The sequence below is a fragment of the Trematomus bernacchii genome, unplaced genomic scaffold (assembly GCF_902827165.1).
Source record: "Trematomus bernacchii unplaced genomic scaffold, fTreBer1.1, whole genome shotgun sequence".
In the NCBI taxonomy this organism is placed as follows: Eukaryota; Metazoa; Chordata; class Actinopteri; order Perciformes; family Nototheniidae; genus Trematomus; species Trematomus bernacchii.
The window spans coordinates 3324776-3349377 of NW_022987611.1; the positions used below are offsets into that span (position 1 = coordinate 3324776).

Below are 24602 nucleotides of genomic sequence, written 5' to 3' on the forward strand. Positions count from 1 at the left end.
CTTGCCAGGGAAAACCTAAAATAGCCAGCTTACTAGCTTGTAGGCTAACGAATGTTTCTCTAATAATATTTGTCTTATTAGTGCTTCATCAAGGGGATATTAATGGGTTCCAGAACTACAGAGTATCATAACCTTAATAATAATCTTTTCCTAATTTTCTTAGCTTCTGCTTACCGCGAGTTCTCCTCCCTCTCCCCACTCGCGCGGATCTCTCTCCCTCTCATCATCTTCCTCACCACCACCAATATCGGCCACGGGTGCTGAATATGGACCTGCACCTGTACTAAACATGTCGGTTATTTTGACACAAGCGGCAACATCAGCACGAAGGGCCTGCTTTTTTCTTGCCCGCAATTTTTCTGCTCCCCCTTTTCGCTTGGCCTTCGTCTTCGCCTTCGCCTTCTCCATTTCTAACTCGAACTTTTTTTTTTCTCGAAAAAAAAGGCGATTTGGCTTCAACGGCCGGCTCACCTCCTGGGGGCGTGATTTAATGATGCACACCGAGCGGCCCAAAGGGGGAGGTGATTAAAGATTTGATTGGGCCGGCCCAGTGTCAATTACTAAAAACATTTAAACAGAGGGCCAATCTACCCGTCTTATGGGCCGGGACTTCAGAAAAATAAATAAATTACGTGTCGGCCCAAAAGGCACGTCGGCCCACCGGGAAAATGCCCGGTATGCCAGATGGCCAGTCCAGCCCTGGCCACGGCCGGCCATTGCTGCTCGAAAGCGCTGGAGACGTTGTAGTACATATGCCAGGCCTGTAAGTGGCGCTGTAGTCTGCCACAAAAGCAGCGAAGAAGACTTCCCGCCCATAGGTGGCCCATGGTTACCCTTCTGTTTATTCTCTGCTGTGGCTTTTTTTCTCCCTCCCCGAGGCAAGCGTTTGCTCCCGCTGCATTAATTCAATGCAATCCCTCCCCGTCGAGGCAAGCACTGTAAATCTCTCCGGTTAGTCCACCAGCAGATGACAAACACCCACCTCTCCGCCTCTTCCAAGGAACCGTGCGGCAGAGTTTCAGTTTCAGTTTCTTTCGCCGGTCAAGATGTCCGTTAAAGTTTAAATCTTCCAGACAAAATTTGAAAAGTGCAGGTCAAAGGTCTTCTTTGTTATTTATTGAGCTTTAAAACAAATGAATAACGACTCTATATAATAAAACACGGAGGACGGAGATCTCTTTTTCTCCCCCTCTTCTGACAGCCCAGCAGCTGATCAGAGCACGTCTCCCCTCTCCTGCAGGGGGGCGTGGTCAGCAGAATCAGACCGGTAGACAGCAAACAGCACATAGAGCGAAATGAGGCATGGCTAAAATGCATGATCTGTTTGGTATTTTGAAAACAGAAACGTATAAATATACCTTATATAGGTATGGCCCTACAATATATCATTTAAATATAGCATGATAGGTCCAATTTAAGATATTCACTAGGTCCAAGACAACTTTGACCTGCTGATGGTGCCAAACAATAAAGAGGGAATCATCAGAATAAATAGGACTCAACCCCTGGGCAGCATGGGTATCGCAAACATTTTCTTTCAAACTGAGTTTCTACACACATGTCTATATCAATACAAAAATAGTAAAAAGATTGTATGATTAAGTTACAAATAAGCATTGCTCCCTTAGAGGTCTCTTTGGCAAACAGTAAGTATGTTTGGCCTGCACTCAGCACTATGACTGTTACTCTGAGATGGAGAGGTAAAGTATGACAGCAGAGTTCATCTCTAACCCAAATCTAACACTAACCACAATCCACAAACTCACCACAAGCAGGAAGCATCAGAGAGAACAACACTGCACTTTGTTGTTGTGCAGGACGTAAACAGTGTCACAGATATCAAAGAAACCCTTGTAGTTTATGGAAACATTCCTCAGTTCGTCCTTAATATTAACCAATCAGACAGCAATTTACCCTGCCCATCTAAGACATAGTCAGTTGACTCTTTATATCCATAATTTGTTCTGCTTCATGACGGAGGTGGAACTCCCTTATAGTGAACCAAGCATTGCCCACAATCCCTCTGCATACCACAAGCCTCTGAAATACAACTTTTTATTTTTATTTAATAACCCCTGTCAACCACTTTCAGAGGAATGCTGATAAAACATCTTGCTGATAAGCCTGTACCATTCACAGCATATTATCTACAAGGATTGATCATATCTAGAGTAGACCACATGGGCGGGACCATTGGGACGTTCGGGACGAATCCCGATGGGCCGGTACTGAAGAAGTGGGCCGGTCGGACAACTCACTAGCATCCCCCCCCCCCGTTGATAATTTACTTGCGGTTTACTGGCGGTACCGAAGTGGGCCGGTCGAGAGTCCCGGGCTGATTTGTAGTCCCAAGTTCTCTGCAAGAATGGCAATCACCAAAGACTTGGGTTGCGGTCGAATAGTCCAAAAATCAGCTCCTAACGTCTAACCCTATCGTCTATTCCTTGACCTCTGTGTGAAACGTCACGGGGTTAAGGGATAGTGGATAGGAGAATTCAAAAGGATTTAGGAGAAGAGACTGCGGTACTTTAGAGAATCCGACTGCACTTTCACTATCCGACGTGTGCCAGATAGATGCGCCAGCGGACGTCATAAATGTGCTTCTGCTGCTGTGGGGAAACTATGGAAACTACAGTTTTCTATACAGCGGACTACAACATGGATGTTTAATAAGAACGAGGGACTACTGTAAACTCATCTAGAGACTCTGCACCGTGCTCTGATGCTGTTGTTTTATGCTTTATGAACGGGGACAACAGAGAAACATATTGGAAATGAAATAAAAAAGGAAAGTGAAACTTATGCTCGTCACCCTCTCCCTCCGGTCCACATTAATACAAATGATCCCAATACGTATGATTGTATGAAAAGATCTTAAAATCAATACAAATGTATTTATTATAAACGTTAGTCCTTAACATCTACCACTGTGTATATCACCATTCAAACATCTTTTTAAAAGTTGAACAAACCCCACACAGCTCAGTAAAGACTGTGAAATGTTGACTTTATTTGATCATTTCAGTAAAAACTAACGTTCATATTTCTCTTTTTGATTATAATACTGATGAACGTTCAAAACAAAGCACTTTGGCAACTTACCACATGTGTGACGGCAAATGCTGCGGCTGCAAGGCATTGTGGGGCAGCATTTTCTCCTCTCCTTTCGGTTAGGGAGGTCCAGTGGTTCCTAAGCTAAAGGAGCTTATAAAGGAAGTTTGAAACCTCCTTTCCTTTCATTTAGAGAATTCGAACGGCACTTATCATGGCTGCCACTGAGGGACTTCCGGGTCATTTCACTCCGTTAGGAAGGTTCTTAAGCTAAATGGACTATTCGACTTCAGCCTTGCTTTAACTGAGGAATCCTAAACCCATGGAGGTATCAATTTGAAGATACGTCTGTTACTTCAATATATGAAGAAATAGACCTGCAATGTAAATGTACAAAGTGAACACAAATACAGTGAAATCAAATTGAGGAGCACAATAAGTCATGTAGGAGGGATTGTACGACATCTGGTGGCCAGTTTTGGTATTGCCTTTCCATTTAAGCATTTATAAACTTTGTTTCAAATCTTAATTATTTCTATAATAACTAACCCTAAATAACTGTGAATCAACAAGTAAAAAATCTAAGTTGAAGTAAAAAGACATTGGTGATAAATCAATATTTGGAAACTCAAAAATGTAAATGTGCTTAAAACAGACTGTGGGGATGTAGTTTGATAACATTAAGTTGATTTTTACTATTACCGGATGAATTTGACAAGAAACACATACAATAAATGCATATCTAATGTAATCAGTCATTTTAAATTGCGCACACTGCCGTGCTCAGGGTGTTTGACTTCATCTTGTCATAATGTGAGTAACATGATGTCTGGACATTGACTGTTTCATTCATCATGGCAGATTACATTTGGGGTTTTTTCCTCCTCTGTGTAAATATTGTGTGTAGATTTTAAAGCTCATTCAGGTAAGCAGACTCATAATTTCTGCTCTACATTAGAGCTCAGCAGGTAAACCTCATGTGAAATAGTATAGTTATAACGTAGGACTGCAGTGCTTACAGTTGGCCCTCATAGAGATGACTAATGCAACTGTTCAAGTAATTTCACTTAGAGATTTTCGCACATAAAACTTTAATACAGTAAATACAGCACATATTCATTATCATGGTAACAGAACCTTAGTTCCTTAAAGTGGTGAGTACTGGGTGACCATGCAGAAAACCAGTTAACAATATGATGATTATGATTATCACCAATTTATGGTTATAGACAAATATCCTGGACTATATTGGGATGATTTTAATATTTACTGCTGATATTATGTCCCTGCTGGCATCACAATAATTGGAATACATTATATTCACTTCTGTGTTGTGTAAATAAAATAAACATCCATGTGCGACCGAGTTAAACTTCTGTTGAAGCGCCACCGAATGATGGGACTGGATTGAGGAAGCTAAGGAGAGGCCAATAGTCACTTTGCTCTCGAGAAATCAGTCAAAGTGTCACTCAAACAAATCCTTCTTCATCCTAACAACTTCAAGAACAGCTGGGCACCAATGGCGTCCCAGTCCAGTCCCCTCAGACCATGTCCACCAGTCTAAACTTGCCCTCCTGTGGGACCGGCAGGACGCTGATGAAGGTCTTGTAGAGCACGGCTCCTTTGGGCAGCTTGGTGATGACCTGGGTGGCCTCTGCGCTGCGTGGGGGAGGGACAAACACCTCCTTAGTGAACTTGATGTAGCCATTCTCCAGAGCAAACAGAGTGTTGTTGGTTCCCATCCCCACCTGCGATGTAAAGAAGGAGCACAGGTGGAGAGGCTCAATGAGATGTGTACATTTCTACTACATCACAACATTGTTTGATATAGAAAGTGTAACTCACATGTGCTCCTGGGTGATACCTCAACAGCCTCTGTGTCGCAAGGATGTTACCCGCATGGACAAAATTACCTTGTGAGCAAATTAAAAAGAGATGATAGATCAACTTATGTCTGGTATTATTATAAATATGTATTTATGTCTGCATTATTTTGCAGACTAGGAAAGTAAAGTAACAAACACAACACTATGTATAAAACAATACTGTTAAACAGCAGCCTCCACAATGACAGTTCAATCAGGGCCTTTTTAAACTGAACACCACAACCTTGAACAAGGAGGAAATGTTTGTGTAGATGAAACCTTAACCTGAAAAACTCTCATGGGAATGTACATTTATTTTATTTATTTTTAGTTTGTGTTGTTCACAAAGAAATATTGACTACTTTGCCAGGCCTCTTAAACATTAGGCATTTAAATAAACATCAGCATCAGCTCTTCTCTTCACTGTGTTTTTACATTCTCAATCCCTACAACAATAGCTATTGTAATTTGAAATAGAAGAGATTGCATTTACCAGGTGTATAAACACTTCAAAGTAACTTGAGGCTAGTGAAGAATAGGTAACAGAGAATTTGTATTTTACATATATTTATATTACCATCTTGTTTCTTGAATCCATATCTCCGCCCAGCGCTTTTTCCACCGACGTTCTTACTGCTGCCACCAGCCTTCTTAGAGGCAAACCTCAGCAGGTCCAGGAGAGCGGTCTGAGCCGGAACCAGAACTCCTGCCCAGGAGCACACAGACATTCATGTGGGGTCAGCTTCCATATCTCATGAAGACAAATCATAAGCTTGTACTTTACCCTAGAATTTTCATTTTATACTACTTTATACTTCAACCCTTCTACATTTTGGAAGACAATTTTGTACTTTTTACTCCACTGCATATATTTTGGAGATTGATTTACTACTTTTTTTATAAATTTAGATTTTAACACACAACAATTATTATTATTATTTGATATAGCCATCCAACGTTATATTTAGGTAACTAAATATACAATAAACCCTGAGTGGGTTATCTGAAAATGAATTGGCATCAATTCTGCAAAGACGTTTTTTGATCAAATATATTTCAAAGATAAATGTGAAGATTTCCATGCTTTTGCTTTAATATATTTCTAAAATATAATTTTTTTTAAATGTTGCTTTTTCCGCAATGAGTTATTTTACTACTCATACTTTTGAACACATTTTCTTAATCGTACTTTGACTTAAGTACCATTCTTGATGCAGTAGTTTTACTTGAAATGTAGTGTTTTTACAGTGTGCTATTAGTACTTTTACTCAAGTAAAGAATCTGACTACCAATATATTTCTCATTACGTCAGTAAATCTCTACGAACGTCAAAAGTAATATTCTTGTTCAAAAATATATATCGATGTTTACGCTGGTATCAAGTATGCGTTAAATGACATGAAGTGCTAATGTACAGACTGAACAGCTCGCTCAGCTTAGTTAGCATGTAGCACATTTAAAACGTGTACAAATGGCAAGTGGCTGAGAATAAATGAATATTTTTCTCAAGCAATTTGTAAATATGCGGGAATGTAGAAATAACAAATTTAGATGTTTGATACCAACCGGTTCTGGATTTGAGCATCAAGGACACAAGCGCTGCCATCTTGAATCTGACGTCACTTACGTCATACCGTCACATCCGGAAACGGTGCTGCATTTAAGATCCCCAAGAAAGATGCAGTAGATCGCAAGCCTTCTGAAATACTCTTTAGTTGAAGCTGAAGCTAAAAGCGAACGAAGTAACGTGAGCTTGATAGTGCAAATACTAAAACATATATTTAAAATGCCTGGATTTATGTTGCATTATATTATTATATCATTATAAATATAATTATTATTATATAGGATTTACAAAATGCCATGTTTCAGTAAAAAAAATTTTGTAATTGAGGTTAATGACCAACTTTCCTTTTTATAAAACAAACACAAATATATTACTCAAGCAATGCGCTTGTATTTAATGTGTAAATTCATACACTTTAGTTCTCTTACAGGCTGTGGGGGACCGGAAGTTCCGAAACGTTCCATAAACTCGAATGCAACATTACCGTGCAATCTGCAACCCGGGAAGTCTAAAAGCTCTGCAGACACAATTTAACGTTCCGTACGTTGAATTTAATGAATAATTTCTGCTAGTAGCAAGTATTTACATTACTACTTTACCTCATTAGTAAACACACGCCTGCAACAAGATATCGTTTCAAGTGAGTATACAAAGCACGGTGTGACACATCCGGTTAACCAAAGATATGCTCTCTGTTTAAATGTTGGCAGCTTAGACACCGCGGTGAAGTATAGTTTTAAATTGGATATTGGATATTCGACTGCCGCATCCAGCGACTCGACGTCTTGTAGTTTCCACCGGAGTTGGCAGCAGGAAGACTGTTAAGCTCAACCTCGTAGCCCTCGTACTTAACCCGCATACACTCATTTAGGGACCATCAATAAATTGTTGTTTTTATCGCCAGAAACGTTTAAAAAAATGAATACCTTAATGCTGAGTTAAAATATATATTATAAAATATTAGTTAAAATCATGAATTTCAATTCTAATAAATTGGTTGATGGAGCACATTCATTTAAAATAATAATGGATAATTTGTATATTTTATATAAATGTTGTAATAGAACATGGCTTTTTCATTCAATAGCTTATCTGTCATGTGACCGAATGTCTTCAAATCCCTTTCTGAATTGAATACTAGTCTGTACCATAGACCAGTGGTTCTCAAACTTTTTTCAATAATGTACCCCCTTTGAAAAAAAAATTCAGCCAAGTACCCCCTGATCAGCGCAAAAACTATTTGTTAGGGACAAAAAGCCTATATAAAGAGGTACAGTACAGCCTTGCACCATCAGTGTCTGATTTATTAAAACAACAACATTGCAACTGAGAAACACTTAAATGCTACATTTCAAATGTTTACAATCCATCACTAAATTCATGGCAAACCAATTTTAATATCATGCAATAACACTAAGATGACATTAGTTGCATTGAACTGATCTTTTTAATAAGTTGTACTTACAATGTAGTGAGAAACATGGGCTTGTGTATGGGCTCAGAACAGTCTCATAATACACACATGCACACAGAAGGATTCACACTTGTATTTCCGGATCCACACTTGTGTTTGTCAATGCAAACACAAATGTGTTCCGTTTCATATACATGTAAATAAAATCCAAATACAGAAAAAAGTTTTACATGTGTATTTTTGATCCTCACATATTTGTTTTCCGTTTAAAACCTCTGAACCTACAAACACAACCCGCTTTCTGTGCATGGATCGCTATGCATTCGTGTGTGAGTTTTTTGAGACTCCCCTGACGGTGACCCGATTCGTACTTGTAATTTTTTCTATCTATAGCCAATCAGATGTCTCCTTAATTATAAGCCAATCACATGAGCGCGCCCCCACGAGGGTAGATTTCTTGCGTTCATGACGTAGCGCTTCATGTACGCATTTTGCGCTGTCCGGAGCTGACAGGTCCATGGAGCCTGCCTGCAGGCGCTAATCTCAGGACACCTCCACTCTCAGTACATTGCCACTTTCCGAGCAGGAAATGCACGCAAATACAAGCCTTTATATTATTAAGGTACAGCGCCACTTTCCGAGCCATTAATGAATGCTTGTGTACACAAAAACGGCAGGCAAAACCGTTTTAAATGTGTGTTTCCTGTATGGCGAATACAGCTGCTTTATTGATGTCTGTATGAAGTTGTTGTGAGTGTGGAGGGAGCAGCTACAGGTTAGCTTAGCCAAAATTACGAAGCCAGTGCTAGACAGTGAACTGTCAACGGGGGGGAGCCCCGCCGGTCATTATCGGCCGATATTCACTCTTAATAGTTTGATCAGTGCTCTCTATAAAGGCCGATCAGGAGAGCTGGATCTGATCGATATGGACATAAACGCGAGTGAAGTTTTAGCGAGCTGGATGAGAAACTGACGGGCTGTCAGGAGAGAGGGAGGGAGAGAGGAAAAGAGAGTTACTCCCGTGTTATTAGCCATCCGGTCATAGTCCGGTAATTACCTGCTAACGGAAACTCTGCTACACAATTCTTCTTCTTATTATTCTTATTATTATACTCCTCAGTTTTATACAGCGTTTTGTTTGAATGAATGTATCATATTCAAAATATGTGATATATCTGACAAAGTGGACAAAAATATTTGTATTCATATATTGGAAACATTTCATGATCTCCAATTCATTTTTATTATGAACACAATACAATTAAAAGAGAGACAGATTTAATGTCTGTGAGCAAGAACAGCTTTTTTTTGTTTTACATTTGTATTTATTGTATTTATTGTATCATCTCCATTCAGTCACAGCTGAGACATGAATTACGTGATTTTGCTTAACGTGACGCTCCGAGGAAAGGACGTCCCATTGCTCTTAAAACTAATTTCCTTGCCTCCTCTCTCTTCTCGTAGTTTCTTTGCATCTCTCCATGCATCCCTGGTGGGAGGGACTAAGACGCAAGGGATGCAAGTTTTGGGAAGTGAGACGCAGCTATAGTCCCTATAGTGAACCCGTTTCTAAGTTTTATGTTAGAAATGTATAGTGCGGGTCCCCAGCACATAAAAACTGCAGGATGCTAACTTGCATATGTTGGGCAATTTGCACAATTATCGTAAAATTCGTTAATTAGCATAAGTTTAGTTAATTAGCAAGAATTACCAATAGGAGACAATAGTTCAACAATCGCTTGTCTGATTTTGACAATTTTGGATTAGTTTTGGGGTTTCTGAGGATGCCGAGTCGATTGGGACTACAAATATGGCCACTTTCTGGTCAAATTTTATATCCTGAAAATGTCATAAATGGACTCGGCATCCTCAATTACCTCCACAATCACTGTAACATTTTCCAAATCGGCCAAGTCATTTTTTAATTATTGTTTCCATAATGCCATTCATTTTTATTAACACAACTTATGCTAATTGTGAAAATTGCCCAACATATGCAAGTTAGCATCCGGCAGTTTCTATGTGCTGGGGACCCGCACTAGACATTTCGAACATAAAACTTTGGGGTACAACATTTCGAGGTTAACTATGCTTTCAACTAGACTAAAATGTAGATTTGTTGAATGAAACTTGGTGGGATGTCTATAACAGAATTAAAAGCACTCCTGGAGCTTGGAATAGCCTGCTCCTTGATGGTCCTGTAATACTTTTGTCTCATTATATCCAGTTACTGTCGCTCGGGCATGAGGGAACATGGTGGCTGCAGTGACTCCAGCAGCGACCTGGATGAGGAGTTTCCGGTGTTTGACTTCCTGCAGTCGGGTCGACACCCCCACCCAGCTTCCCAGAGCAGCACAGATAACACACACTCAGGCAATGTGGGCACATATTCAGGAGCGGCTGATGTAATGATGATCAGCAGCGATTCTGATGACGATGCACCTTACGTCCCTTTGGCACAGAGACTCAAACAGAGACAGGAAAGTGTGATTAGTGCCTCCTCCTCTGTCACTAATGGGAAAGATGCTGAACACTATTCGCCATCCAAACTGGGGGATCTACAGCTCTCTCGACAGAATGGCTTGTCAAAGTCAGAGCAACCGCTCAGCTTCCATCAGGTGAGAACAGTGAGCCCAGATGAGGCTGCAGTTTTCCCTCAGCAAGGGCTGCCACCCGCCGACACCAAGAAGAATGCTGCCAAGCAGACGTTGGAGATCCAGAGCTCCAGGAAAGAGGTTCTGATGGAGAAGCAGAACAGGGAGGGCCATCAGAGGGCCAAGGAGGGGCACCGGCAGGAACAGGAGAGGCAGAGAGCCGAGAGGAAAGCTCTGGCTGAGGCTGCCAAGGCTCTGAGGCCGGAGGAGTGCATCAAGCACATGGTGGTGGCTGTCGACCCAGGTACAGAGAAACAATCAGCACAGTGCTTAAGGTCATTTTGTGCTGAGAAGCATTCACAACATACACTATATAGACAAAAGTATTAGGCCACCTACACATTACACATAGCATTATCTCTCCTCCACCAAACGTTACAGTTGCACAATGCAGTCAGGCAGGTAACATTCTTCTGGCATTTGCCAAACTCAGACTCGTCCATCAGACTGCCAGATAAAGAATCGTGATTGGTCACTCCACAGAACAGGTTTCCACTGCTCCAGAGTCCAGTGGCAGCGTGCTTTACACCCCTCCATCCGACGCTTGGCATTGTGCTTGGTGATGTAAGGCTCGATGCAGCTGCTCGGCCATGAAAACCATGAAGCTCCTATAGCTTTGGTGTTTATATCAATGCCAAACTGTGACTGTGCATTTATTGAGTCAGCAGAGCTTTGGCCACTTTTACATGGTCTGACATTTCGTGGCTGAGTTGCTGTGGTTCCTAAACATTTCCACTTTGCAATAATACCACTTAAAGTTGATCGTAGAATATTTAGGAGAGAAGACATTTCAAGAACTGACTGGTTGCAACGGTGGCATCCTATTACAGTACCACGTTAAAATTCAGTGCGCTCTTTAGAACGACCAATTCTTTCACAAATGTTTGTAAAGGCAGACTGCATGGCGAGGTGCTTGATTTTATACACATTTTATTTTTATTTATTTTAATCGTTTATTTCGGAGGGATAATGCACTGTAATAAACACTTAAAACATTAAAATGTGTCGTAACAGTGCCAGATTTAGCTTTCAGCTCATTTCCATCCGCAGTCCCTCACAAAAAAACATGTGAATAAAGTGGACCTATCATGCTTTATTATAATAATATAGTGTAGGACCATACCTATATAAGGCATATTTATACTTTTTTTTCTTCAAAATACCAAACAGATCATGCATTTTAGCCATGCCTCATTTCGCTCAAATTGCACTTTTTTACCCCTGTTTTTGCAAGGGCTGATTCTGTGAGAACAGCACCACCTACAGGCCTGGCATATGTACTACAGCGTCTCCAGCGCTTTCGAACGGCAATGGCCGTGGCTGTCTCCTCCTGATTGGTGGAGTTGGCCCAGTAGCCGTAGCGCCACTTCTGTGACGTCATTGAAGTGTTCAAATCTGGATCAGTTTTTATCAGATCCGTTGCAGCCCCTTTTTTAGAGATTTAGGTATGGAGGAAAATAGAGAGGGTTGTGTTTTCTGACACTTGGTGAGTTCCCTGGAACACCGGGGACACATATTCATGTATAAAAGACGTACAAAAGTGCATTTTGCATGATAGGTCCTCTTTAAGAAATTTACATTTTACAAATATTGTAAAAACAAAATACATGTTATGCAAAAAGTGCAAGAGAGCAAGAGCAGCATACAAGTATGTATGACATGGTAATACAATATAGCAGCAACGACATGTAAAGTGCAAGAGAAGATACAAGAGCTACCTAAAGTGCAAGAGGAGATACCCCTGTATTGAAGTGCATTTAGTAGTGATTGCACATCTCTTTGTTTCTCAACCATTCTTTGAGTTGACCTTTGAAACTATTGAGAGTGGGACAATCCCGTATCTCAGTTGGGAGGCTATTCCACAATGAGCTGCCCTTAATTGAAAGTACATTTTGTCCAAAAGTGGTCCGTCTACGGTGGACTTCACAGTCTCATCTGGTTTCTGACTTAGTGCAGCGTCCAGTGTGTTTTCTGTGGATGAATTCCCCTAAGGGAGGGGGGGCCAGTCCATGTAAACATTTATAAATAAAACACATACTTTTAAAAGACTTAAAATGGTCAAAACTCAAGAAATTATGTTTTTCAAGGATGGTGCAGTGGTGGTATGAATAAGGCTTTCTGTCAAACACCTTGATAGCTCTCTTGTACAGCTGTTCTATGGGTTTCAGGTTTGTGACACAAGCAAACGACCAGTTTGTAAAACAGTATTCAATGTGGGATAGAATCATACAGTGGAGGTATGACTTTGCAGCATTCACAGTTAAGAAAGGTCTAATTTGTTTAACATTTTGCAAGTTGAATTTAATAGTATTGGATACTTTCTTAATATGTTTCTTAAAAGTCAAGTTCGAGTCCAATATGACTCCAAGATACTTGAACTGGGAGACTAGTTCTCGTTCTGCTCCGTTTAAAAACACATTAGATCCTTCGATTTGTACTGGTCGTTTACTGAACATCATGCATACTGTTTATTTTTACATTTAACTGTAAGCAAATGTTGTTCAGCCAGTGTTGAACCTTGTCCAAAGCATTTGAGAGACAGGATGAGATTATTTCAGTCTTTTTCCCGTGTACAAAGATGACCGCATCATCGGCAGGACATACATTAGGCAAGTCATTAATGTACAGTGAAAACAGTAATGGTCCAAGAATGGAACCTTTTGGAACCCCAACAAGGTAGGGCGATGTGGCACCGTTGACCAAAACACACTATTTTCTGTTCGATAAGTAAGACGTAAACCAATGTATTAAATCTGCCGAAAAATTGAAATGAGTCAGCTTTGTAAGGAGCACTTGGTGGTCAACTGTGTCAAAAGCCTTCCTGAGATCAAGGAAGACAGCACCTACATATGGGCTCGTGTCCAACATAGATTTAACCTTTTCCACAAAGACACAGTTAGCTGTCTCAGTGGAGTGGTGAGCACGGAAACCAAACTGCATTGGGTGGAGTGGAGCGAAACCTTTATCTAAAGGTTTGGTGATTAGTTTTGACACCCATTTCTCAGCTATCATAGAGACACAGGGGAGGATGCTGATTGTAATTGGACATCATTGCCTTATCCCCAGATTTAAAAATCGATGTCACTGTGGCCACTTTCCAGGTCGATGGAACTTCCCTCGTGCTGATAGATTGATTACTACTAGCACAGTAATTGGTTTTATTAGACCGTCGATATGTGTCTTTATAAAGTTGGTGTCTAAATCATCTGCATCCCTAGCCTTAGAACCTTTTAACCCTAAGATTATATTTTTTACCTCAACCTCTGTGATTTCCTCCAGGTCAAAAACTGGATGTGTATCCACAGTCAGGCTAGGTGAGACCTCAGATGGCGAGAAGAGCTTTGTAATGTCCAGAGCACTATTTATGAAATACTCATTGAGTGAGCTGGCCAATACAGCAGGGCATCATTGATTTTTAATTCTAGAGCATTCTTTTCCTGTTTCTTATGTTTACCTAATAGTTTATTTAAAGGGCCCATGTCATGCTTTTCCGGTTATTACCCGTCCCCTTGTGTGTTATGAAGGTTGTTATGCATGTAAACGGTGTGCAGAGTCACAAACCCTCAAAGTACACCCTGTAGCGAGTAAAACTGTAACACAGAAAATACCTCCCCAAAACGCCTCGTTGGAGATACGTCATTGTCCATTTTTCTTCCATTTTGTTCCGGGTACGGCATGATGTCAAGCCGTACCCGGAACGAAATTGACCAATCCGTGGAGCCGTTACGTTACGTCCGCGGAGCCGTTACGTTAAGCCCCCGCTGATTGGTCCAAATTGACCAATCCACGGACTTCCTCACACACACATCTGTGTGCAGGGAACAGGCAGCTCAGCTGATTTCTCCTCCCTGGCTGCAGGCTGATAACAGACAGTTGGGATCGCGGCAAAATTCTCTCTGCAGACCCATTCTCACAGCGTTTATCAACCTTTTTCTTACTCAATATCAAGCCACACTTATTGTTTTTACTTCGGCTGTGACTTTGTGTGTGCTCAGGATGAGTTTGGCTGTGTTTCGCTGTGTATCGCTAACAAGGAAACAACACCTCCACGGAGCTCAGCGCGATTCACAATGTCCCGACCAATCAGAGCACACTGTGCTCACAGGGAGGGTGGGGGCTGGAGCTATTGGAGCTACAACGAGCCGTTAAAGGCAGAGAGTGAAATTCAGTGAATACACGTAGTTTACAGAGATGCTGTATGAGAAACCAATGTGAGTTTGGAAAAATGCACAATATAAATCTATTCTAGTAGACCTCAACAATGGAATTATGATCAGTGGAAATGGCCATGACATGGGCCCTTTAAAGGAAACCTATCATGCTATATTTAAATGATATATTGTAGGGCCATACCTATATAAGGTATATTTATACATTTCTGTTTTCGAAATACCAAACAGATCATGCATTTTAGCCATGCCTCATTTCGCTCTATGTGCTGTTTGCTGTCTACGGGTCTGATTCTGCTGACCACGCCCCCCTGCAGGAGAGGGGAGACGTGCTCTGATCAGCTGCTGGGCTGTCAGAAGAGGGGGGGAAAAAGAGATCTCCGTGTTTTATTATATAGAGTCGTTATTCATTTGTTTAAAAGCTCAATAAATAACAAAGAAGACCTTTGACCGGCACTTTTCTAATTTTGTCCGGAAGATTTAAACTTTAACGGACATCTTGACCGGCGAAACAAACTGAAACTGAAACTCTGCCGCACGGTCCCCTCGTTCCTTGGAAGAGGCGGAGAGGTGGGTGTTTGTCATCTGCTGGTGGACTAACCGGAGAGAATTACAGTGCTTGCCTCGACGGGGAGGGATTGCATTGAATTAAAGCAGCGGGAGCAAACGCTTGAGGGAGAAAGAAAGCCACAGCGGAGAATAAACAGAAGGGTAATCATGGTAACCAAGTCTTCTTCGCTGCTTTTGTGGCAGACTACAGCGCCACTTACAGGCCTGGCATATGTACTACAGCATCTCCAGCGCTTTCGAACGGCAATGGCCGTGGCTGTCTCCTCCTGATAGGTGGAGAGTTGGCCCAATAGCCGTAGCGCCACCGTCCTGAAGTCAGGACAGTGTTCAAATCTGGATCAGTTTTTATCAGATCCGTTGCAGCCCCTTTTTTAGAGATTTGGGTATGGAGGAAAATAGAGAGGGTTGTGTTTTCTGACACTTGGTGAGTTCCCTGGAACACCGGGGACACATATTCATGTATAAAAGACGTACAAAAGTGCATTTTGTATGATAGGTCCCCTTTAAGATTTGCCAAACTTTTTCACCGTTACCTTTCGCACCTTCAATTATATTGATGAAAAGGTTCGCTTTGGCCTATCTTATTGTTTGTGTTACCTTGTTACGAGCATGAGTGAATTTCTGTCTATCAGTGGATAGTCCGGATTTCAAGCTCTGCTTTAATAGTTGGTCTCTAGATTTCATTAGATTCCTGCATTGTAGATTCAGCCAGGGAAGATGATGTTCCTTCCTGTCCCTAAGGCACCTTCTTCTTGAAAAGGAATACATTGCATCGTTAATTTTAGATATAAACCGATTACTGTTTTCACCAATGTCTTCAGAGGAGACAGTGTCCCCCCAATTAATAATTTTCAGTGCCTCCATAAAACGTTGTTGCAGGTTTTTGGGGATGAAGCGAGAACCGAAGGCAGGGGTTTTAGGTGTGGCCATGAACCTTTTTTTTATGAGTTTCCAGGCAAAAAGAACAAGATTATGGTCAGAAAAACCAGTCAGTAAGTTATAGGTTTTAACTATTCTGTCAGCTTTGTTTGTAAATAATAAATCTATAATAGTCTTGGAGGTTTTGGTTATTCTAGTCGGTTGATCCATTAGTTGTATTAAGTTGTGTTTATCCATGATCCGTTTTAAGCTCTTTCTATTTTGTTTGTCATTCCAGTTTATGTTAAAGTCTCCTAGAATAATTAGCTCTTTGTTGGAGTCACAGGAATTCAGCATGAGTTTTACCTGGTCATAGAAATCCACCTTAGCGGTGGGTTGTCGATACAGGCAAATCATGGTGAGGGACATTTCCTCAGATCGTTTGATTTCCACACCAACACAATCAAACTCAATATTAGCTGGAAGAGCAATCTCCCTACAAGTAAAGGTATTCCTCACATAAAGCAACACACCCCCTCCTTTTCCCTTCAGTCTGTCCTTCCTAAACACATTATATCCTGACATAGATACAAGATGCAATGGGACTGAATGAAACACCTGAATTCAACGATTAACAGGAATGTCCCAATACATATTGTCTATATAGTGTATGTTCTTCATCAGTAAACATTCTGCTGTGTTTTTTGATTTCCCTCTTTTTCCATCGGTGAAACTCCGTTCGAACGTCAACATATTCATAAGTTTCATAATTCCAAATATTTTAACAATAATTCATTATCATTTTATCATAGAGGTCTTCACCTTTTTATGACACAACTAAGCCAACATTGCTGTTTAGTGTAATCTTTTCAGCATTCATATACTTGTATGCATTGCAGCCATTATTTGAGCAATGTGAGGGTTTGTTGAGGACATGCTTCAGTGTTTCTGTTTGCAGCTCTCTTACAGCTGGAAGGAGGCGGGACTCTGCTGGCGGCGCTGCAGGCTCTGGGCTGTAACTGCGCCATCGAGAAACAAGGCATCCCACGCAGTGTGAGCTGGATGAGGAGGGCCCCCTGTGCACAGGTGGTACACACACACACATAAACTCAATCATTCTATTTAGGGATGCTCCGATCGCCAATTTTGGGGCCGATCGCCGGAATCAGTATCGGCCGATACCGATCGCCGATCCGATCGAGTGGGCGGGGCCTATGGGGATCTTCCATTTAAAGTGATGTTTAAAACTCAGTTAATGGGGCTCATTCACTGGCGCTTCCACAAACAACAACCAACATAATTATTACATTCAAATGAAATACATTATTCAAGTTTACATTAACTTTGGATAATAACACGGGAGAAATGAGCGGAAGCGTTCTCTTTTCCTCTCTCTCCCTCTCTCTCTCTCCTGACAGCCCGTCAGTATCTCCTGCAGCTCACTGATCCAGTAATGAGTGACCCGACAGTGAAGAATAAACATATTTATAACTAGTTTAGCTTGTTCCAGAGGTAGATAAAATAGCTAAGTGTGTAAGGTCTAACTCAGGGGTACTCAAATACAAATCTTAAAGGTCAAAAAAAAATGTTTCAATAAGACAAAGGTCCGTTTATTACGGTCATTCAAACTTTTAAACAATTGCAACAAGATTCTTAACACGAGGTTGCAAAAACAAAAAAAATCTGTATGCAGCAGTTTTCATTGTTATTGTGTCTGTGCTTGATCCCTCAGAGTCGCAGTGTAAGAGCTGCACAGTTATGAATAAAGGCAGCTGCACCCTCTTTCATTCAGCATTCCCATTATTGCTTTATAAATGTCTTGCCCCCTTGTGTGTCCACTGAGGTTCGTCAGGCCCAACACATCTTCAACAAACTCCCCCTTTGCCTCATCATAAAAACTCACAAACACCAGCAACTGAGCATTCTCAGTGGTGTCAGTGGACTCATCCACAGCTAAGGAAATGCACTGTGCATTTTTTATTCCATCACAAAGCTGATTAATCAAATCACCAGCCAGTATTTATGTTCTTCTGGTTGCTGTGGAATCTGAGAGGGGGATTTGCTTGATTTGACCTGTTATTTCCTCTTTTTGTTTGCCTTCAAACATGGTCTCCATCACTTCAGTCATGCATTATTTTATACTTCAGTTATTATCCAGTGGAATGTCCTTACCTACTGGCCTAGTTAAATCAAAGTGGTTACTTTTTTTTGGCTGGGCAGTGTAGTTTTACACACCATCTTATTTGACTTTCTCAGGACTTAAAACTGTTTTTTGGGGGCAGACCCCCACAAAGAAAAAAATATATTTACACACGTAAGGTCATTATCTTAACAGTTGTGTATGCTCATCCGTGAGCAGAGCATCAAGTTGACATGTCTATTACAGCTGAATGCGGCGATTACCATGTTGTTCAGGAAAACGCCTCACAAACTTATTAAGATCAACAGCTTTAGTGTGTTTTGATTCAATGCTGAGTACAGCCAAACTGACAGTGTCTTCTCTGTCATTGTAGACCGCAAATACCTCATTCCTTCAGTACTTGGGTCCGAATGCTTCTCGTTTTGCGCCGTCCCGTTCAAATGAATTCTCCGCCAATCATATTTCCACGCTCGCGCCAGGGCCGGGGGAGGGGTTACAAGACGTGCATCTTGTGCTGCATTCCCTTGCACTCGGACATTAGAGACTTTCTCTCATAAATGTCAGATGAGCCACAACTTTTCTTTCAAAACAAAGCTGCCAACTGGGGTGGCAGCTGGGGTGGCAGCTGGGGTGGCAGCTGGGGTGGCAAGGCCTATTTTTAGGGTGGCAGTTGCCACCCCATGCCACCCCAGTAGGTGAAACTAGGCTACTAGCTACAGTACAGATGCAACTAGATGAGCTGTTAACTCTCGCTCTGACTTTTTCTTTTTTTAAAACTCTCGCTTTGACTCAGACAGGTTGAAAGAGACGACACACGCATTTTTCCAACCCGCATTCCACGAAGACCCGCCCTACTGTGCCTCTGATTCGCAGACTGTTGGTGGGGGGAAAAGACGCTGACGGGATGGTGAATGTGATTGGACCAAAGCGTTGACAGACACACACAGACAGTGGAACAGTCTGACATGCAGAGCGCTGTTTGCAGTGGACATAGCGGAGAATTTTGACTCGTTGCGTTGTGGCGATGTCTCGCAGATAACACAGATAATACAGATAACACAGATAACACAGATAATACAGATAATACATATGAAAAGTATAATTTGCTCAGAGTCCAGAGACAGTTGTGGTTCGGTCCGGATCCGGACCGGACCACTTTAAATCTTCCATTTAAAGTGATGTTTACAACTCAGTTAATGGGGCTCATTCACTGGAGCTTCCACAAACAACAATCAACTTAATTATTACATTCAAATTATGTATATTATTCAAGTTTACATTCACTTTGGATAATACCACGGGAGAAATGAGCAAGCGCTCTCTTTTCCTCTCTCTCCCCCTCTCTCCCCCTCTCTCCCCCTCTCTCTCCCCCTCTCTCCCTCTCCTGACAGCCCGTCAGTATCGTCTCATGCAGCTCACTGATCCAGTAATGAGTGACCCGACAGTGAAGAATAAACATATTTATAACTAGTTTAGCTTGTTCCAGAGGTAGATACAATAGCTAAGTGTGTTAGGTCTAACTCTTGTGTGTTTCGCTCCGCTCACCGGTCCATCACAGCGGGTGGAGCTGCAGGATTTCTGCTTCACACACACGTTGCATACCGCTATTTTACTGTCTTTTTCGGACACCTTAAAATAATGCCAGACCGGTGAAGCCATTTTGGCGAGCTTGTTTTGCCGCGTACAGAGAAAAGTGTCATGTATTTTACGTCATGCGATCGGCCCTCGCGATCGGCATGTTTAGAGAGCACCGATCGATCGGTAGAGAGTGAGTATCGGCCGATATCGGATCGGTGGCCGTTCGATCGGAGCATCCCTAATTCTATTGAAGGGTGAATATTACAGGCATGCCTCTCAACTAAACGCCTCATTCTAATGAAAAGGAAAGTCAGAAAGCCCAATGCTTCGACTTAAATAAATGGCTGAAGCAACATGTAAAGTATGGAAGAAGCTGCCTCCTTCCTATCAGATTTTTTATATGGTAGACAATAGACTATGGGTCACGATAAGGTCAATCCTGGATCTGGGCCACTCCCCTTTGTAAAAAAAAGTGAGAATAATATAGAGAATACATTTAGAACAGGGGGAAAAAATCGAAGTATATCTATGTTATGGCGTATATCATGTACTCATACAAGACCTTTTGCATGCAGAAAATACAATTGACACTGTAACCCCCCACCCCTTATGTTATTCTTCTGTTTGTTTTTTATGTGTGCAAGCATTGTCCTTGTATTTTATTATTGTATTTCCTGTTATGCATGTCTTTGTAAATTACATAATAAAGAAAAGGAAAAAAAAAAACGTGCAAGGTGAAAAATGTCTTGTGACACCCTGTATGTGTCCAGCCAGAGGATGCAGAGTGTGTACGAGAGGCACTTGTTGTGATGCAGATGACCGTTGATGACTTCATCACTCTGACCCACAGCTACATTCAGGTCAGCTGCTGCTTTACACTTGAACAATTACATTAACAGAGTGATAGACCCCTTTGCTTAATGAGACCAGATGAAACTGTAATAAACCTTATGGGGAAATATCAAACATTCTAATAACAAGCAGCAACAAGATGGAGCCATGAAAATATATATAGAGGTTAGTGTAACAGATGGTGTAATAGTATAATTATTATATGAATTCAAGGTAACCCAATAGAAAATGACATGAGATTAGTTATAGAATAATAAGTAGAAGTATGTTGTCTGTATGTTATGTACTGCAACAAGTATAGTATAAAGAAATAGATCAATTCAATTGAATGATCATATACCCAAGCCTGGATCATGTGTGTGTGTGTGTGTGTGTGTGTGTGTGTGTGTGTGTGTGTGTGTGTGTGTGTGTGTGTGTGTGTGTGTGTGTGTGTGTGTGTGTGTGTGTGTGTGTGTGTGTGTGTGTGTGTGTGTGTGTGTGTGTGTGTGTGTGTGTGTGTGTGTGTGTGTGTGTGTGTGTGTGTGTGTGTGTGTGTGTGTGTGTGTGTGTGTGTGTGTGTGTGTGTGTGTGTGTGTGTGTGTGTGTGTGTGTGTGTGTGTGTGTGTGTGTGTGTGTCAGGAGCAGAGGCATGGCGCAGGCTCCGGTCCCACACTGAGCTCCTGGGTGCAGCAGCATCAGACACGTCACCCTGCTAAGACCCTCAGCCTGGTGGTCCTCGACCTGGAGAAATACTTCAGGTAGTTGCACACAGTGTCAGCAGAAAATAATAAAAACTGCCCAACATGATTTCCCAGAGCCTAAGGGGACATCTTGATACTGCACTGTTAATTTTTTCTAAGAATCTGAAACTCAAAGATGTTCACATGTATCACAGACTAAAGCAGAACATCCTCAAAGTGGAGATCCAGGAGGCAGACATAATACAGTATAAAAATATGATTTACCCGAGTGACAACATGTGAAACTTTTTATCCTCAGATCGCAGAAGTCACAAACAAAGAAACAGAATGGAGGTGAGGAGGGGGGAGTGAAGAAGAGGAGGAAAAACGGAGGAGCCCAGATTCTCCCTGAGGTGTCCCGGGTTGACCTGGAGGAGGTGGGTGGTTTAGTGAAGGAAGGACAAAAGCATTTTTATATTCTGTTAAATTAATCAATAATTATATAATTGTTTTAAATATATTATTCATGTATCCCTTAAAGGTCACCTATTATGCAAATGCACTTTTTTTATGTCTTTTATACATAAATATGTGTCCCCGGTGTGTAAGGAGACTCTCAAAGTGTCAGAAAATAAAACCCTCTCTCTTTTCCTCCTTACCCACATCTCTAAAAACGGAGGTACAACGGAGCTGATCCAGATTTGCTGCGTCATGACAACATTAAATGTGTGCTTTACGCCCACGGCCCTATCAGAAACGTTGCGATCAGAAACAATGCACGACGTGTTTTGGAAGTAACATGGTCTGTGTTTACATTAGCAAGCATCGCTTACACTCAGAGCTAACGCTGTACTGGAGAGAGCATGTGTAAGAAGCCGGATATAAAAAGGGCTCCGGCAAGAGAAAAAGCGTTTGAGCTCCATACTGTTTCAGAAATAATCCTTGATGTGGTTTTGAACAAGAAAGGGTGTTTCATCGCAGCATTTAGACAGTATCTGCCAGGTCCTGCATAAGCAGGCATACGGTCCGCCCCCTCTTTATTCTCTTTTTTTTCAATTGTTTTAAAAAAAAAAAAAAGAAGCTTTACACCCCGAATCAGCACTTTAGTGACAGGGTTGAAATATAGGGATATGAGGCATGGCTAGAATGGGTGATCTGTTTGGTATTTTGAGCAAAACACTTCATAGACATGATTTTTACATATCTGAGACCTATGCTATTGCCTAAAAATAGCATGATAGGTGTAGTGGCCAAAATCCAACAGTTTGTTTTATAACTCCATATTTCAAAGGTTCTTTTTCTTGGCCACATGTAGAGCTTGGGGCTGGGAAGCAGTGTCAGACTGGACGTTTTGGTTGCCCTTGAACATTTTATTTCCAGAAAAAACAATATCCCCTTGCAACGTAAACTTAAAATGCAGATCCTAATAATCAGTTTTTACTCAAAATAAGTCTGCGTGTCAATGACGGTATTGCTGCTGCCTGCTGCCCCTCCGTCACACACCGCACCTCCAACTTGAAGGGGACCTATCATGCAAAATGCACTTTTGTACGTCTTTTATACATGAATATGTGTCCCCGGTGTTCCAGGGAACTCACCAAGTGTCAGAAAACACAACCCTCTCTATTTTCCTCCATACCCAAATCTCTAAAAAAGGGGCTGCAACGGATCTGATCAAAACTGGTCCAGATTTGAACACTTCTATGTCGTCACAGAAGTGGCGCTACGGCTATTGGGCCAACTCTCCACCTATCAGGGGAATGTGGGGTTGGGCCACGGCCAGCCATTGCCGCTCGAAAGCGCTGGAGACGCTGTAGTACATATGCCAGGCCTGTAAGTGGCGCTGTAGTCTGCCACAAAAGCAGCGAAGAAGACTTCCCGCCCATAGTTACCATGGTTACCCTTCTGTTTATTCTCTGCTGTGGCTTTTTTTCTCCCTCCCCGAGGCAAGCGTTTGCTCCCGCTGCTTTAATTCAATGCAATTCCTCCCCGTCGAGGCAAGCACTGTAATTCTCTCCGGTTAGTCCACCAGCAGATGACAAACACCCACCTCTCCGCCTCTTCCAAGGAACGAGGGGACCGTGCGGCAGAGTTTCAGTTAGGTTTTCTTTCGCCGGTCAAGATGTCCGTTAAAGTTTAAATCTTCCAGACAAAATTTGAAAAGTGCAGGTCAAAGGTCTTCTTTGTTATTTATTGAGCTTTAAAACAAATGAATAACGACTCTATATAATAAAACACGGAGGACAGAGATCTCTTTTTCTCCCCCTCTTCTGACAGCCCAGCAGCTGATCAGAGCACGGCTCACCTCTCCTGCAAGGGGGCGTGGTCAGCAGAATCAGACCCGTAGACAGCAAACAGCACATAGAGCGAAATGAGGCATGGCTAAAATGCATGATCTGTTTGGTATTTTGAAAACAGAAACGTATAAATATACCTTATATAGGTATGGCCCTACAATATATCATTTAAATATAGCATGATGGGTCCACTTTAAGGTTTTAGCCCCGCCCTCACCTGAGCAAAGCGCACCTCTCACTGAAACAGAAAAATTTATTAATAAAGGTTCCAAATAAATCAAAGCAAAATAAACGTAAATGCGTCTCCTACACACCGACCCATAATTGTTCTCTAGAATCAATTATTTAAATTAGCCAAAAATAAAGGGAGCCGTAAAACGACCAATAAATAATGAATTTAGAAAAAAGTTTTCGTCCGGAGCTTCACTGTACGGGTCAGACCTCTTGGATCAGGCTTGGTCTCCAGTACTGCCCACGACCCCCGTTGAGCAGTTGGGTCAACTACCAGGATCACCAATGTTAAAGTTTTTCCTAACTTTTGTCCATTTCTGTCTCTCTTGGAGCAGCAGAAGGTATTCCTGTGTCCATCAATGCCAGAACAGATCCGCCATGTATAGGACCTGCTTCCAGCGGCGCCTGGCATAGAGGTCAGATCTCTGAAAGGTTCCCGGAGGTAGGATAGGTTGCGTTTTTTGCAGGAGGATATGATTGGGAGTCAGTGGTTCCAGGTCGTGTGGATCGGAGGACACGGTAGAGAGAGGACGGTTATTGAGAATGGACTCTGCCTCGCAGAAGATGGTTTGTAGGCCTTCATCGTCGAGGGTTTGCTGATCGAGAGTGGAGATCAGCACCTGATGGACAGATCTTATGAGTCTTTCCCAGACTCCACCATAATGTGAGATTGAAACTCCACTGGATTCCTTCAGGG

At 41.8% G+C, this 24602-nt stretch overlaps 2 protein-coding genes across 2 annotated transcripts in view; one reads left to right on the forward strand and one right to left on the reverse strand.

Moving 5' to 3' along the window:
• Positions 1-4123: 4123 nt before the first annotated feature.
• mrpl27 (mitochondrial ribosomal protein L27) lies at positions 4124-6594 on the reverse strand. Its single transcript, XM_034132024.1, has 4 exons — positions 6483-6594; positions 5494-5622; positions 4897-4964; positions 4124-4799 (listed from the first exon to the last, which is right to left on the reverse strand). Exons 1-4 carry the CDS (start codon positions 6520-6522, stop codon positions 4593-4595), a joined length of 444 nt encoding a protein of 147 aa, XP_033987915.1. The 5' UTR covers positions 6523-6594; the 3' UTR covers positions 4124-4592.
• A 173-nt stretch (positions 6595-6767) lies between these two features.
• eme1 (essential meiotic structure-specific endonuclease 1) overlaps positions 6768-24602 on the forward strand; it is a 28117-nt gene continuing 10282 nt past the window's right edge. The window contains 7 exon segments of the mRNA XM_034132023.1: positions 6768-7123; positions 9362-9429; positions 10125-10795; positions 17107-17234; positions 20637-20726; positions 21337-21455; positions 21697-21814. Coding sequence (XP_033987914.1) covers positions 10141-10795; positions 17107-17234; positions 20637-20726; positions 21337-21455; positions 21697-21814 — 1110 coding nt within the window. The 5' untranslated portion in view covers positions 6768-7123; positions 9362-9429; positions 10125-10140.